The sequence below is a fragment of the Balaenoptera borealis genome (genome assembly GCF_965194805.1).
Source record: "Balaenoptera borealis genome assembly, chromosome: 19".
NCBI classification, from domain to species: domain Eukaryota; kingdom Metazoa; phylum Chordata; class Mammalia; order Artiodactyla; family Balaenopteridae; genus Balaenoptera; species Balaenoptera borealis.
Window position 1 is genome coordinate 52,457,274 of NC_138878.1, and position 16,288 is coordinate 52,473,561.

At 40.5% G+C, this 16,288-nt stretch overlaps 1 protein-coding gene across 4 annotated transcripts; it reads right to left on the reverse strand.

The window, feature by feature from the left end:
* Positions 1–47: 47 nt before the first annotated feature.
* On the reverse strand, positions 48–16,288 carry LOC309617601 (protein FAM187B-like). 4 transcript variants are annotated; one of them, XM_082370053.1, is made up of 2 exons: positions 16,174–16,288; positions 48–6,664 (listed from the first exon to the last, which is right to left on the reverse strand). In XM_082370053.1, exon 2 carries the CDS (start codon positions 6,480–6,482, stop codon positions 5,862–5,864), a length of 621 nt encoding a protein of 206 aa, XP_082226179.1. In that variant the 5' UTR covers positions 6,483–6,664; positions 16,174–16,288; the 3' UTR covers positions 48–5,861. The 4 variants fall into 4 exon arrangements, with proteins under 4 accessions (XP_082226179.1, XP_082226180.1, XP_082226182.1 ...); XM_082370054.1 differs by having other exon boundaries at positions 16,183–16,267; XM_082370056.1 differs by lacking the exon at positions 16,174–16,288 and adding an exon at positions 15,860–16,167.

Here is a 16,288-nt window from a genome sequence, read left to right on the forward strand (position 1 = left end):
ATAAGCCTTTGGTCACAGTATTTTTATCAGCTGATCAACACATAACCTTGTTTTATGTATGTTTTTATTTAAAGACACACTATATACTGTTGATCCATTAACATTGAAGTTGTAGCCAACAGCCCTGTAACTCATGCCTGAACAAAGCTAATCTAACGCACGCATTTACTTCATAAGGCACTTAGGAACATTTCAGCACCATGTGTGGGAGCCATTTTAAACAGCAAAATCACCAATAGAAAGCACAAAAATGCAAGAAACATGGCACTAAATAGACCATGAAAAGGATACTTGCTAACACAGTATGGGAGCTAAAACAAGAAGGCAGAGGGTCTCCTTGTTTGGCCTCAGCTGGGAATGCGCATTGTTAGGTGACTCAATTTTCTCACCACTCTGTGCATGTCTGCAAATGACTATGAGAGCACTGTGGGTATTGGCTTGGGGGTTACAAATAAATTTTAGTGAGTAGGTGAATTCACAAGTGTGGAATCCTTGAATAATGAGGATCAAATGTAATAATTGTTAAAGAGAAAAATAGAGCAGGGAAATGAGGATGGAAAGTAAAATGTTGGTGTGTGGGGATGGGTTATTTTAGAGGGGATGAGCAGGCCTGTGTGAGCACTCTCTGAGGAGGGGAACTTTTACAAACACCTAAGTGAGGTGAGATAAAGAGCCATGTGGGTATTTGAAGGAAGGATATTTCCAGGAGAGGGCTGGACCCTGACATGGCTGCCTGATTAGTATATGTAAAGAGTGTGGAGGCCAGAGTGACTAAGGAGGAAAGGACAAGGGGGAGAGTGCTGAGTGGGTGAGGTTGTAGGCTCATCTAGGTCTTTGCTAAGATATCCTGTCTTCCTCTACCTGGCTTCTAATGGCTGGGAGCTCTCTTGGTCATGCCCCTACCTCATGTGGGAATTTTACAGGCTGTGTTTGGCATAAGCTGTATGCTTACGTTATCTTGCTGCCACCCTCACCCCAAGAGTGGGTCACACATCCCTTCTGCTCTCAGGTCTACAAAACCATCTAGAATTTTTGTCTGCTTCCCAGAACTTTATAAAGACCCTCTGTCTGAGACATATTAACATTTATACCCCTTTTGCTTCCCCCCATCTCTCTCCCTCTCTGTCTCTCTCCTCAGCCCAGGGAATCTTTTCTAAACAAGTAAACAGGGCTATGGGGACACTGTGAGAAAGCTCACTTCCAACTTTCACTTTACCTAGGTGAGAAGTCACACTAGCTGGAGCCAGTCTGAAGAAATGTTTTAATTGGCCTCCCTAAGGTGTTTTTAGAATATTTAAATCTGTGACCAACATGTAAAATCCAAGACGTTTCACAGGAGACTCCAAATTCCCTGCTATTCTTTAAATAATATGCGTGAGATTTCTGCTCACTGCTACATTTGAGTAGCTTATATCAGACTACCCTTTTGCTAATAACAAGTGTAGACTTTAAGATAAAGTCTACACTTAGATTAGTATGTCTAAGAGAGGACAAGATGAGGATTTTGAATCTATATAGAAGAATCAAACGGAAACACTAGAATAAAAAAATAAAATTTGTGAAATTAAGGATTCACTAGGTGGGATAACAATCTTTTGGACACAATAGAAGAGAGGAAATGAAATATGGGTTCATAGAGAATATCTATACTGAAGCATGCTAAGGAAAACAATAGGAAAATACACAAAAGAGTGTAAGAGACATGGGACATGGTGAAAAAGTCTAACACTTACGTAAATGGAGATTCAGAAGAAAAGGAGAGACAGGAACATAAGTAATACTTGAAGAGATACTGAATGAAAATATTCCAAAACTGATGAAAGACATCAAGGCACAAATTCAAGAAGGTCTTCAAACTCCACACAGGATAGATAGATAGATAGATAGATAGATAGATATCAAAACCAAAACAAGACAAAAAAAAAAATACCACACCTAGGCAATTTATAGGAAAACACTGCAGAAAACAAAAGAGGAAATTTAAAAAATGGCCAGAGGAGAAAAAGATACACTACTTTCAAAGCAACAATCATAACACTCTACATTGACTTTTAAACAGACATAATGAAAGTTAGAAAGACAATGGAATAACATCTTCAAAACACTAAAAGAAAATGACTACCATCTGGAATTCTATGTATAGAATTCTATATACCACAATGAAAATATTCTTCAAAGATGGAGGTAAAAAATAAAGATACTTTCAGATGAAAGCTGAGAGAATTCACCACAGCAGAGCACATTAAAGGTAATACTAAGGAGAATTCTCCAGCCAGCAGGAAAATGATCCCAAATGGAAGCAAGGTAATACAGGAATGCAAAGCACCGGAAGAATAAATATGTGGTTAAAACTAAATTAATATTCAGAGTGTTTTAAAATAATGTCTTGTGGGGTTTAAAATATATGTAAAATAAAAATACCTGATAACAAGAGTACAACAAATGGAAGGGGAGTAAATGGAGCTAAAAGGTTGTAAGGTCTCTGTATTGTCTAGGAAATGGTACAAGTACAAATTTATATTAGATTGTAGTAAGTGAGAATTAATGTAAGCTCTAGAGTAAATGATAAAAGAATGCATATCTAATAAGTTAATAGAGGAGAAAATAGAATGACAATTTAAAAAAATACTTGGTGAATTCAAAAGCAAGAAAAGGCCAAATAACTAAAGAAGAGACAGAACAAGTAGAAAACAAATAGGAAGATGGTAGATTTAAACCCAACTAAATCAGTAATTACATTAAAAGTAAATGAACTAAATACTCCAATTAAAAGACAAAGATTTTCAGACTTAATACCAAAACAAAAATCTAAATATATATTACTTAAAAGAGATTCACCCTAAATAAAAGAATATAGAAAAGTTGAAAGTAAAAACATGGGAAAATGTCATGCAAACATTAGCTAAAAGAAAACTGGTGTAGTAGTTATACCAATAACAAAAGTAGATATAAGGGTCAAAGTATTAATAGAGACTTGCAAGAGACATTTTATAAAATGTCAATCCAGCTGGAAGATACAGTGACATCCTAAGTTTGTATGAACCTAAAAGTATATAAAGCAAAACCTGATAGTACTAAATGTTGAGATAGACAAATCCACAATTAAACATGCAAACAAAAATTTAGGAGAGATATAGAAGATTTGAACCATATGATATAAACTTGACCTAATTCATATATATGGAACTCTGCACTTAACTTCAGAACATACATTCTTTTCACATTCATATGAAATATTTTCCAAAATTGACCATATTCTAGGTCATAAAACAAGTCTCAATAAACGTTAAAGGAATAGAATCACATTTTTTGGTCAGTGGAATTAAGCTAGACACAAATGACAAAAAGACAACAAAGAACGTCCCCAGATATCTGAAAACTATACAATGAAATGTCTAAATAACTAATAGATCAAAAGAGAAATCACAATTGAAAACAGAAAGTATTTTTAACTGACTGAAGATGAAAGTATAACTTATAAAAACTTCCAGGATGCAGGTAAGTTGTGCTTAGGGGGAAATTTACAGCCTAAATACATACTCTGGAGAAAAAAGGATAAAACTTGGAGATCTAAGCAAGCATCTCAAATACCAGAAATCTACTGATAGAAAACAAAAGTGCAATAAAGAAAATCAACAAGCCAAAAGTTGGTTCTTTAAAAAGATGAATGAGATTGATAAAGCCCTAGCAAGAATGATCAAGGGGAAAAAAACCAGAAAGAAGCCCTAAATAACTAATAACAGTAACAAAAAAGGAGACATTACTACAGAAATTACTGGCATAAAAAGATAATAAGAGGATATTGCAAAATACTTTTGGTCAAAACTGCTGAAAATTTAGATTAAATGGGTAAATTCATTGAAAACCTCAACAATGCTGGCACAAGAAAAAACTGAACCATACTATATTTACTATTAAAGGCATTGAGTCTGTAATTTAAAACTTATGCACAAGCCCCCTCCAATCCCAGGGAGATTTACCAGTGTATTCTTCCAGATATTTTTTAACAATTAAGAAATGGCATAAATCTTTCAAAATCTTTCCAGAAATAAAAAAGGATGGAACACTTCCAAACTTTGATGAGGTCTGAATCACCTTGATACCAAAAACTTATAAGGACATTACAACAAAGGAAAATATCAGGCCATTTTTTCATGAACGTGAACACAATATCCTAAGCAAAATATTAGCAAATTGCCTCCAATGATAAATAAAAAGGATAAACATCATGACCAAATTGGGTTTATCCCAGGAAGGCAAGGTTGGCTTTACATCTGAACATCAATCAGTGTAATTCACCACACTAACAGAATGAAGGAAAAAAACCATATTATCATTTCAGTAGATGCAGAAAAATCATTTGATAAAATTCAATACCCATTCATGGCTCAAAACTCTTAACAAAATAGGAATGAAAAAGAATTTTCTTAATCTTCTATTAAAGTTCTATTAAAAACCTAGGGCAGGGCTTCCCTGGTGGCGCAGTGGTTGAGAATCTGCCTGCCAATGCAGGCAACACGGGTTCGAGCCCTGGTCTGGGAAGATCCCACATGCTGCGGAGCAACTGGGCCCGTAAGCCACAATTACTGAGCCTGCGCGTCTGGAGCCTGTGCTCCGCAACAAGAGAGGCCACGATAGTGAGAGGCCTGTGCACCACGATGAAGAGTGGCCCCCGCTTGCCACAATTAGAGAAAGCCCTTGCACAGAAACGAAGACCCAACACAGCCAAAAATAAATAAATAAATAAATAAATAAAATAAAATAAAAAGATTAAATCCCCATTAAAAAAAAAAAAACCTAGGGCAGAATTATATTTAATAGTGAAATATTAAGAATAACATAAGCATGTCTGCCATCAACTTCTCCATTCAGCATTTTACGGGAGGTAAGTGAATTTAGCAAAATAATTAGTTACAAGGTCATATATAAATACCAAATATATTTTTATATACAACAAAATTTGGAAAAAAACGACACAACTTGCATGAAAAAATCAAATACTTAGGAACAAATATAATAAAATATATGTAAAACCTCTACATTAATAACTGCATGTTATTGGGAGAAATTAAAGAAAGCCTAAATAATGAAAGTGTTTACAATGTTCATGGATTGGAAGACTAAATATTGTAATATTGATTCTACCCAAATTTATCTTTAGATTCAATGATGCCCCAACTTTTTTTTAGAAAAACAGGAGTTTTTTGGATGGGAACTACAAGCTGATTTCAATTTTTTTTTTTTTTTTTTTTTTTACAAAGGGTCAAGAATAACCAAGACAATCTTGAAGAACAAAGTTGAAAAATCTATACTATCGATATCATGACTTATTATAAAGGTATAATAATTAAGACACTGTAGCATTGGTACAAGGATGGATAGATAAATCGTATCAGTCAGAGTCGAGTGAGGAGACAGAAATCACACTAAAGTCTATGTTGGCATGAACATGGGCTGGAATGTCTTGGTCTCTAGCTTTTACATTTGGCCTACTCTGAATATCAGGAGTCTAGAAGGGCAGGGACTAGGTCTTTGTTGGTCACCACTGTGTCCCCAACATCACCTACCTGGGGTTTGGCTCAGAAGGGGCAGCCAGGAATTCTTGCTGAATGAACATCCGAACAAGCCCATGAAGAGACCCCTTCCTGCACAGATTGACCTTGAAAGCTTATGGGCTGGGAGACAGACCCTGCTTTTCTATTGGAAGGTAACCCCCTGGCCCAGGTAGGCACAGGAAACAGAGCCTGGGTGAGGGTTAAAGGCAGGTCCAGTCACCTGGAGGCCAAGGGGCAGGTGAGCCACATGTTGTTGGTCAACTTGCCCAACTGGGAAATGTCAAAGGCAAAATACGGCTGGTTGATTTACTTGATGTGGTCGCAGGGTATAAGGTAGGCTTCCACCTGCATCTCAGGCCACATGCGTCTGTACTGCACCTTCTCTTCTTGCAGATAGAGCCAGCAGGGCATGGGCGTTTCCAGGGGCTCCTCGATGTAGCAGTACCCCAGGCGTTTGCGCTCACCTGGCTCCCCACAGCTGTTACAGTCCTGCCAGGGCTCCCAGTGGGTGAAGATGAGCTCCTTGCCACCCAGACTCAGGGTCTCATTCTGCAGGGGCTCTTGGCCCAGGCCTTTGTGCATAATATGTAAGGTAGTGACATCTTGGAAATCAATCTCATACTCTACCACGAGGGCATTGTCATTGTCCTCACAGTGATAGAGGCCTGTCTGGGAGGGCTGAGGGTTGGTCAACTGGAGGCTGCCCCCAGGCAGGTTCTTTATGTTAGGCACTGAGGAGAGCAACAAGAGATCCTCCCCCAGAATGGAAGAGAAGTACCAGCGTGCCTTGAGATGGTCACACTGCAGGACAACATCATTGCCTGAGAGCACGGCCTGCTGGCAGAGACTCTTGTAGGCACAGCTGACTAATATCTGGGCCCATGAAGTGGGGAGAGAAAGGCTAAGCAGCCACAAGGTGGCCAACATGGCCACCTACAGACTACAGAAGGAGGCTGGGAACCATCGGGGCATTGTGAAGTCACCCACAGAACTCAGGCATCAGCCCTGAGCAGTGGAATGGACCTTGATCCACTGCACTTCCAGAAGTCCAATTCAGTTCATGTCATCAAATAGCTTAGTGTAGGCTGTTGAGTCAAAAACTCAAATGTCTGCAAGAGATGGGCAGGAAACACAATGAGTGAACCTATGTCAGAACGAGTGAACTAAAAAGTCAAATTATTTGCCCTCCACATACCCAATATACAATGATGGAATGGGTCAAAATGCCCAATTGGAAAGGGGAATAAGGGAAGACACACAGAAAGCACTGGTCTGTATCATTTCTAAAATCTAGTGAAAAGATACTGTAAGGGTTTCCTATCTTATAGATGGGGAGGGTTCCTTAATTAGTACCAAATCAACTCCTTAAGGGTGGGGAGCTTCCCAAATCTTTGCTCGCTGTGGCTTATGTCTTCACTCTCCAGGGAGTTACCCCCTTTTCCATTATCCTCCTTGGCTACATCTCAGGTGACATTGGAAGATGTGCCCTCCTTGGCACATGAGCAGTTTTCTCACCCTGCTTTCTGTCTCCTAAAGTGTGGGACCTAAGGATTCTTACAAGTCTCCAGTTAACTCCAAGTACAAACACCCCACATCCACAGTTCTGTTCAAGATGTTCCTCATTTCTCTCTCTCTCTCTCCCTCTCTCTCTCTCTCTCATTGCAGGTACCTTAGACTCTATCAGGCATCCATGGAAAGCCATATTCTAAGCCATTTTGTCTACCTCAGACTATCTTAAGTGTTTCCTGGGAGCACCTTAATTTATTCAGAGATCTTAACAATGGTTAATAATGATTTGATTGGTGCTAATCCTTGATTTTATCCTTGACAAAAGCTGAGTTCTAACTGGACTTTGACTCTCAAAGGTCTTCCTGATTTGGGGCCATCTTTGGCCAATATTCACTCCTAGTGTCCTGTGTTCCAACTGCTTCCCCTAAAGCTGCAAGTTCATTAAGTATGTTATCTGCCTCCCAAAGTATTTCAGGCAATAATCTTCATCCTTCTGGTTTCAAATATTTTTCTTGTTCCCTTTGCTCTGTATCTAAGCCAATGCCATGTGTTTTTATTTTTTATTACAGCAGCACCCCACTCCTGATACTAATTTCTGTATCACTCAAGATAGGCTGTTTGCTATTATAATAAACTTCATCCAAATCTCAATGACTTACAATAACACAAGTTTACTTCCCATTCATGCTCCATGTCCCTTGTGGGTTGGCATTACAATCACTCAGGGATACAGGATGATTGAGCAACTGCCATCCCAAACATTTCCAGTTTTATGCCAAAGGAGGATGAAAGCTCTGTAGGATTTCATGTCTATAATTAAATGCTCTGGCCTTAAATGACACATGTCATTTGCTCACAAACCATTGGCCAGAAATGGTTACATGGCACTAGCAATTCACCAACCCAACAAAGGAAATGGAATTCTAATATGTCCAGGAAACATTTAGAAAATGGCAGTCAGTAATAATTACTGCAGCTAATGTCTACTACAAGCAGTGTTCTTTTATATCATAAAGTTAAAACCATTCCCCAAATCCTCCCATCAGATCTCTCCTAAAGTTCCATTGGCCAGAATTAGGTCCCATGTGCAGATCAAAATCAATCTCTGAAAGGAAAGAAAATTTCCATGATTGGCTTAAGCCAATCAGAATTTGTTCTCCAGGACTGGGGAAGTATAACCTCTGACCATAGAGTCATTGAAGACCCCAAAAAATATCAGGGCTTTGTATGCAGGAGAGATGTAGAAGAGAATGCTTATTTGGTATAACCAACCATATTTGTCACAGCATCCATGGTTAGGAAATATCAGTTGTACCAGGACTGTAGTAAGCACTATGTGAGCTACACGACCTTTAGGCAAGTTGCTGAGACTTGTTAAACCTCACTTCCCCATCTGTAAAATGGGATATTAGAACTTTCCATCACAAACTATGGTGTTATAAAGCTTTCAAGAGATTACTGATGTCAAATTCTTGGAACGGTCCAGGTTTGGATTAACACAGTGGTTAGTTAGTGGGAATGTGGCCAAGTGGCTTCAGTCCCAGGTTTTGGGATCAGTTTCATTTCTAGATCCACCTTTTATTAGAATAATCCATGCCCAGCAACTTCACCTTCTTGTGCCTGGCATATTCAATTATTCCATAAATAAGTATTGTTTACTCATCTTTCAACAGGCACTAAGGATCCAGGCTAAGTCCCTGCCCTCTTGGAGCTTCCATTCTAGTGGGGGATGTATTAATTGGGATAAGTTAGGTTATGCTGTGTAACAAAATAATTCTGGGATCTCAGTGGCTTAACACATTTTTTTTTTTCTCATCTTACATGTCCATTGTGGGTTGGTGGAGAGCTCTGCTCTACACAGTCCCTTCAAATACCATGGCCAGTGGAGGCTGCACCACCTGCAGCATCATTAGCTGCTATGGAATAAGAAAGGATAGTCAAATGCTTTGACCTGGGAGGGATCTACATTACTTTTGTTTGTAGGCCATTAACCCTGCCAACACCTTGATCTTGGACTTCCAGCCTCCAGAACTGTGAAGAAACAAATTTCCGTTGTTTAAGTCATCCAGTCATTTGTTATGGCTGCATTTGTTATGGCAGCCCTAGCAAACTAATACAGTGACTATTTTAAATGGGATGGAGAGAGAAGGGCTCTCTAAAAAAAGTGACATTTGAGCAGACCTACATAAGATGAGCCAGAGGAAGCAAAGTCTGGACTAAGCACACAGCAAATGCAAAGGCCTTGAGATGGGTACACATTTGGCAGGTGCCAGTGCACTTCAGCCAAAGACTAGGAACACACTTGTGGTTGAACAAAGTTGGATTTGTTGACTAACTGCAGTAAGGGAAGGTGCACACCATAGGAATGGTACAACATTTCAGTAAGAAAGTGTGGGAACAGATTTACAGAATTTGGGCTTGTTTTATGTGATTTGGGGATGAGTTCAAGGAGGTGGAGACTTTCTCGGAATGGGGTGCTGTCAGGAAGTGGGAGTAATTCTATCTTATCTGGAAGGTGAGAAGAATGGGAGAGGGAGATGTTTAGTCTTTTGTGGCTTGGACAGTGTTTCTGTTTGTGTTCAGATATGATTATGGAGTGGTCTTGTTTTTGTCTTGGTTCACAGTCACAGATAGACTTTGTGTGATGTTGGCGTTCTATGAAATTGTTTATGTTCAGTGACCTAGCTGTGAACTCTAGGCTGGCTCCTAGAAATACCAATACCCCGTTATTTGTGTCAGGTCAGCTCCCAGATACCAAGGGTTGTTTTTCTTTCTCACATATTTTATGGAACTGCAATGAAGCCTCTTCCTGAATTGAAGGTCTGGTCAAACGGCTTTCTCTCTGTGAACCTCAGTTTCCTCATTTTCAAAATAGGGATTTCAATGGTACTGGCTACACAGGGCTCTTATGAGGATTTGTTGAGATGCTGTATATAAAGTGCTCAGTTGGTGTTATTATTGAGGGATGGGCAATAAGGACCTTGTCCTCCAAATATCAGGGTTCTGTGTTCTGATTGCAGATTACGGCTTCTGATCACAGATGTACAGACACAGAGGCAGGTCATCATTGTTTCAACCCCCACTGGCTAAAGTGGCTTCCCAGAGATTTAAAGGGACAGTTGGGTTTTCTTCCCTTTCTCCCCTATTGGGAGCCAGACATTTTTAGGGATTAGGACTTTCAAAAACAACTGATACACACACAATATGAGGGGATTTAGAAAGTCATTGCACAAACCCAGAGAAAGATGTGAGCTCAGAAAAGATCTGAGATGACCTTAAGCTTTCACCTCAAGCTGATCCCCAGCACAGACATAGTCTACAACAATAACAACCCCCAACACACCCTGGGAAGGGGGAAAATATGATTTCCAGAGTTACCACTTATAAGATTTAAATGTCCATTTTCAACAGAAAATCACAAGGCATAAAGAAACAGGAAAGTAACCCATTCAAAGGAAAACAAACAAATATCCCTGAGGAAGCCCAGGCAGCAGACACACTAGACAAAGATGTAAACTGTCATAAAATGCTCAAAAAGCTAACAAAGACATGGAAAAATACACCAAAATGATGTATGAACAAAATAAGAATATCAATAAAGAGGTAGAAAATATAAAAAGAAAACAAAAAGATATTCTGGAGCTGAAAAACACAATTACTAAAATGAAAAAATTCACTACAGGAGTTCAAAAGCAGATGTGAGCAGGCAGAAAACACAATCAATGAACATGAAGATAGGACAATTGAAATTATTGAGTCTGAGGAACAGAAAGAAAAAAAGGTTGAGGAAAAGTGAGCAGAACCTAAGGGATCTGTGGAACACCATAAAGTGGAACCACATACATATTGTGAGAGTCCCAGAGGGAGACGAGAGAGAGAAAGCCACAGAAAGAACTACATTTGAAGAAATAATGGCTGAAAACCTCCCAAATTTGATGAAAGACACAAATCTACAAATCCAATAAGCTCACCAAACTCTAATAGGATAAACACAAAAAGATCCACACCAAGACACATTATAATCAAACTGCTGAAAGCCAAAGACAAAAAGACAATCTTGAAAGCAGCAAGATAGAGGCGACCTGTCACATAAAGGGATCCTCATTAAGAGTATCAGCTGATTTCTCATCAGAAAACTTGGAAGCCAGAAGGCAATGGGTTGACTTATTCAAAGTGCTAAAAGAAAAAAATTTTCAACCAGGAATTCCAAAACTGGCAAAATTGCCCTTCAACAATGAGGGAGAAATGAAAACATATCCAAATAAGCAAAAGCTTAGGGAGTTTGTTACCATTAGACCTACCCTGCAAGAAATGCAAAAGAGAGTCCTTTAGGTCGAAATGAAAGGATGCTGGACAGTAACTTGAAACTGTATGAAGAAATAAAAATCTCCAGTAAAGATAAATACATGGGCAATTATAAAAGCTAGTATTATTGTACTAAAATTCAATTTTAATTTTCTACATGACTTAAAAGAAAAGACATAAAAAATAATTATTAACCTTTGTTAATGGGAAAACAATGTATAAAGGTGTAATTTGTGACCTCAATAATAAAAAGGAGGTGATGGAGAGGTATAGGAGCAGCGTTTTTACATGCTATTAAAGTTAATCAGGTATAGGGCTTCCCTGGTGGCACAGTGGTTAAGAATCTGCCTGTCAATTCAGGTGACACAGGTTCGAGCCCTGATCCGGGAAGATCCCACATGCCATGGAGCAACTAAGCCCATGCACCACAACTACTGAGCCTGCGTTCTAGAGCCCGCAAGCCACAACTACTGAGTCTGTGTGTCACAACTACTAAAGTCCACACATCTAGAGCCTGTGCTCGGCAACAAGAGAAGCCACTGCAATGAGAAGCCTGCACACCACAATGAAGAGTGGGGGGCTCACCACAACTACAGAAAGCCTGCAGCAGCAACGAAGACCCAATGCAGCCAAAAATAAATTAATTAATTAAAAAATTTAAAAAAAATGTTAACCAGGTATAAATTCATATTGAAGTGTTATAGCTTCATGTAATCCCCATAGTAACCACAAAGGAAATAGCCATAGAATATACACAATAGGAAATGAGAAGGGAATCAAAATATTTCACTACAAAAACATTACTAAACAAAACAAGGGAGTAATGGGGAAAATGAGGGGCAAAAAAGCTATAAGTCATATAGAAGACAAATAGCAGGGCTTCCCTGGTGGCACAGTGGTTGAGAATCTGCCTGCTGATGCAGGGGACACGGGTTCGAGCCCTGGTCTGGGAAGATCCCACATGCTGCGGAGCAACTAGGCCCGTGAGCCACAACTACTGAGCCTGCGCGTCTGGAGCCTGTGCTCCGCAACAAGAGAGGCCACGATAGTGAGAGGCCCGCGCACTGCGATGAAGAGTGGCCCCCGCTTGCCGCAACTGGAGAAAGCCCTCGCACAGAAACGAAGACTCAACACAGCCAAAAATAAATAAATTAAAAAAAAAGAAAACAAATAGCAAAATGGCAGAAGTCATGACCAAGGGAGATTTATGCATGAATGGTGGTTCAACATAAGGAAATTAACCAATGTAATACATCATGTTGATAGAATGAAGGGGGAAAATCATGTGATCATCTCAACTGATACAGAAAAGGCATTTGACAAAATCCACCACTCTTTCATGACAAAAACTCCTGGAAACTAAGAATAGAGGGAAAATTCCTCAACATGATAAAGGGTATTATTAAAAAACAAAACAAAACAAACCCCACTTGTAACATCATTCTCAATGATTAAAGATTGAATGCTCTCCTCCTAAGACCAGGAAAAAGACAAAGATGTCTACTTTCACCACTGCTATTCAACTTTGTATTAAGTCCTACGCACAGCAATCAAACAAGAAAAAGAAGTAAAAGGCACCCAAATTGGAAAGGAAGGAGTAAAACTATCCCTAACCTCAGATGACATGATCCTACATATAGGAAATCAAAAAGAATCCACTAATAAGCAAACTCAGCAAAGTTGCAGGGTACAAGATTAACACTCAAAAATCCATTGTGTTGCTCTACACCTACATTGAACAATACTAAGAGGAAATTAAGAGAACAATTTCATTTTACAATCACATCCAAAAGAATTAAATACTTAGGAAGAAATCTAACCAAGTAGGTGAAAGAGTTGTATGCTGAAACTACAAAAGATTGCTAACAAAAATTAAAGAATATCTAAATAAATGGAAAGACATTCTGTGTTCATGAATAGAAAGACTTAAAATTGTTATGCTGTCAATACCACCCAAGCAATCTGCAGATTCAACACAGTGCCTACCAAACTTCCAACAGCCTTTTTCAAAGAAATGGAAGCAAATCTTTCATATAGAATTGCACTGGGCCCTGCACAGCCAAAACAATCTTGAAAAAGAAGAATAAAGTTGAAGGACTCACACTCCCAACTTCAAATTTACTACAAAGCTACAGTAATTAAAACAGTATGGTACTGGCATAAGGGTAGACATATAGACCAATGTAATAGAATAGAAAACCCAGAAATAAACCCTTACCTATATGGTCAATTGATTTTTGACAAGGGTGTCAAGATCAATTAGTGGGTAAAGGACAGTCTTTTCAACAAATGGTGATGGAAAAACTGGATAACCACATACAAAAGAATTAAGTTGGACCCTTACCTTATACCATATACAAAAAATAATTCAAAATTGATCAAAGACCTAACTTAAGAGCTAAAACTATTAAACTCTTAGAAGAAAACACTGGAGAAAATCTTTATGACCCTGGATATGGCAACATTTTCATAGATATGACACCAAAAGCACAGGCAACAAAAGAAAAAATAGATAAACTAAGCTTCATCAAATTAAGAACTTTTGTGAATCAAAGGACACTACCAAGAAAGTGAAAAGACAATCGACAGGACAGGAAAAAATATTTGCAAATTATATATCTGACAAGGGATTAATATTCAGAATATAAAAAGAACTACAATTCAACAGCAGAGAACAAAACAACGCAATTCAAAAATGGGCAAACGTTTGAACAGACATTTCTCCAAAGAAGACACACAAATGGCCAAGAAGTAGATGAAAAGATGCTCAATATTATTAGTCATTAGGGAAATGCAAATCAAAACCCTGATGAGATGCCACTTCACACCAACTAGGATGGCTATAATCAAGAAAACAGAAAAAAACAAGTGTTGGTGAGGTGTGAACCCTTGTGCATTGCTGGTGGGAATACAAAAGGTGCATCAATATGGAAAACAAGTTGGCAATTCCTCAAGTTTAAAACTAGAACTACAATATGACCTAGTAATTCCACTCCTAGGTATATATCCAAAAGGATTGAAAACAAGTATCTGTACACCAATGTTCACAGCAGCGTTATTTACAATAACTAAAAGGTGGAAACAACTCAAGTATCTAACAGATAAATGGATACACATAATGTGGTATATACATAAAATGAAATACTATTTCAGCCATAAAAAGGACAGAAATTTTGATTGCTATATATGCTACAATGTGGATGGACCTTGACAACACGTATAGTGAAATAAGCCAGACACGGAAGACAAATGTCATATGATTCCACTTAAATGAGGTACCTAGAATAGGCAATTTGATAGAGAAAGAAAGTAGAAAAGAGGTTATCAGGTGCTGGGGGCAGGTGGGAATGGGGAATTATTGTTTAATAAGTACAGAGTCTATACTGGGGATGATGAAAAAGATTAGATAGTGGTGATGAGTACACAACCATGTGAATGTAATTACTGCCGCTAAATTGTATACTTGAAAATGGTTAAAATGATTACTATTATGGTATGTATACTTTACCACAACAAAAAAGTGTGTGTGCAGGGTCGGGGGGGACGGGGGGGAGATTTGACCTGGTTGAAATTTTATAAAAAGTGGTCAGGGAAGGTGTCACTGCAAAGATGACCTTTAAGTAAAGCCGTAAAGGAGGGGAGGATCAGGTGGCCGTCTGAGGGACGGGTGTTCCCGCAGGGGAAGTAGTGAGGGCAAGGGGCATGAAGTGAGAGGGTGAGAGGCACATTCCCGAACGCTGAGTTGGCCAGTTGAGTAAGCCAGGGGGACAGTGGTGACGTCAGAGAGGGATCAGGCCCCTTCCCAGTATTTTGATTTCTGCTGGGAGGGGGAGACACGGGAAGGTTTTGAGCAGAGGGTCGTGATCCAACTTGGGTTTTAACAGGATGCGGTCGAACAAAACATCCCTGGGCACGTAACCCGCCAGCCAGTAACCAGTTTGCGACCTCCGGGGAGACTCCTCAGAAGCTCCCAGAGTTCCCCAGGATGCACTTCCCCTAGCCGCCATCGGGGGACAGCAGAGCCGCGTAGAGCGCCTCGCGTTCCGGGTGCCTGGCCTCGCCCCACCCCGCCCTCAACGCAGGTGGCCCCGGTCCCTGGGAATCCTTAGGCGGAAACCTTCCCTAGTCCCGCGCCTCCGCTCGGCCCCTTTAAGAGCCATAGTTTCCGGAGGCCAGACCGGGGGGCAATGAACGCCCGGGGGCCAAACCAAAAGTTAGGAATGGGGGGGGGAGGCGGAGAAAACTTCCAAAGTAGAACTACAACTTTTCCTGGGCCCCATTCCCCTCGGGCATCCCTAAGGAGGCAGACTTCCTTTCCGAAAACTTATCTTGGTTCTTTATACCACCTAAATGGAAGGCGCGAGAGGACCGCATCGCCTCAGTCCAGCCGAACGCGAGGACCCCGAGGGCTAGTGGAAAAGTCAGGCGCTAAGAGCAAGCCTCTTCCAGCCCAAGGCTCGCTTAGACTCGCCCCTCCCCGCAGGGTGTACTTAGGCGGGTCCATCGCCAGGTGGGGAGAGGGGTGTGGGCAGAGAGGGAACAGGTGCGCAGTGGCGCCCGCCTCCCTCAACAGGTGAATCACCCCAGTTGAGTCTCGATTCTCGGTGATTCACACCCCGCTCGGCATGACCTGAGCAGGAGGGGGCCGAACGGGATCCCTAGTCTGCAGGCGCCCTCCCGGCAGGCTGGTCACTTGGTTCCGACCCTCGGGGCCGGAGCTCACCTGGGTCAGCCCACTTCCGGGGAGGGAGGTGGAGGAGCCCCTCCCCGCCGCCCACCCCCTAACCCTGCCCTGTGTTCTCACCCTGTGTACCTGGGCCGATCCATTCCCCAAAGCCACGGGGGGTGGAGTGGCTCAGAGATCCACAGTGGGTCAAGCAGGTTTCTCCCCGAAAGCTGGAAGCGTGCTCTTCGTCCAC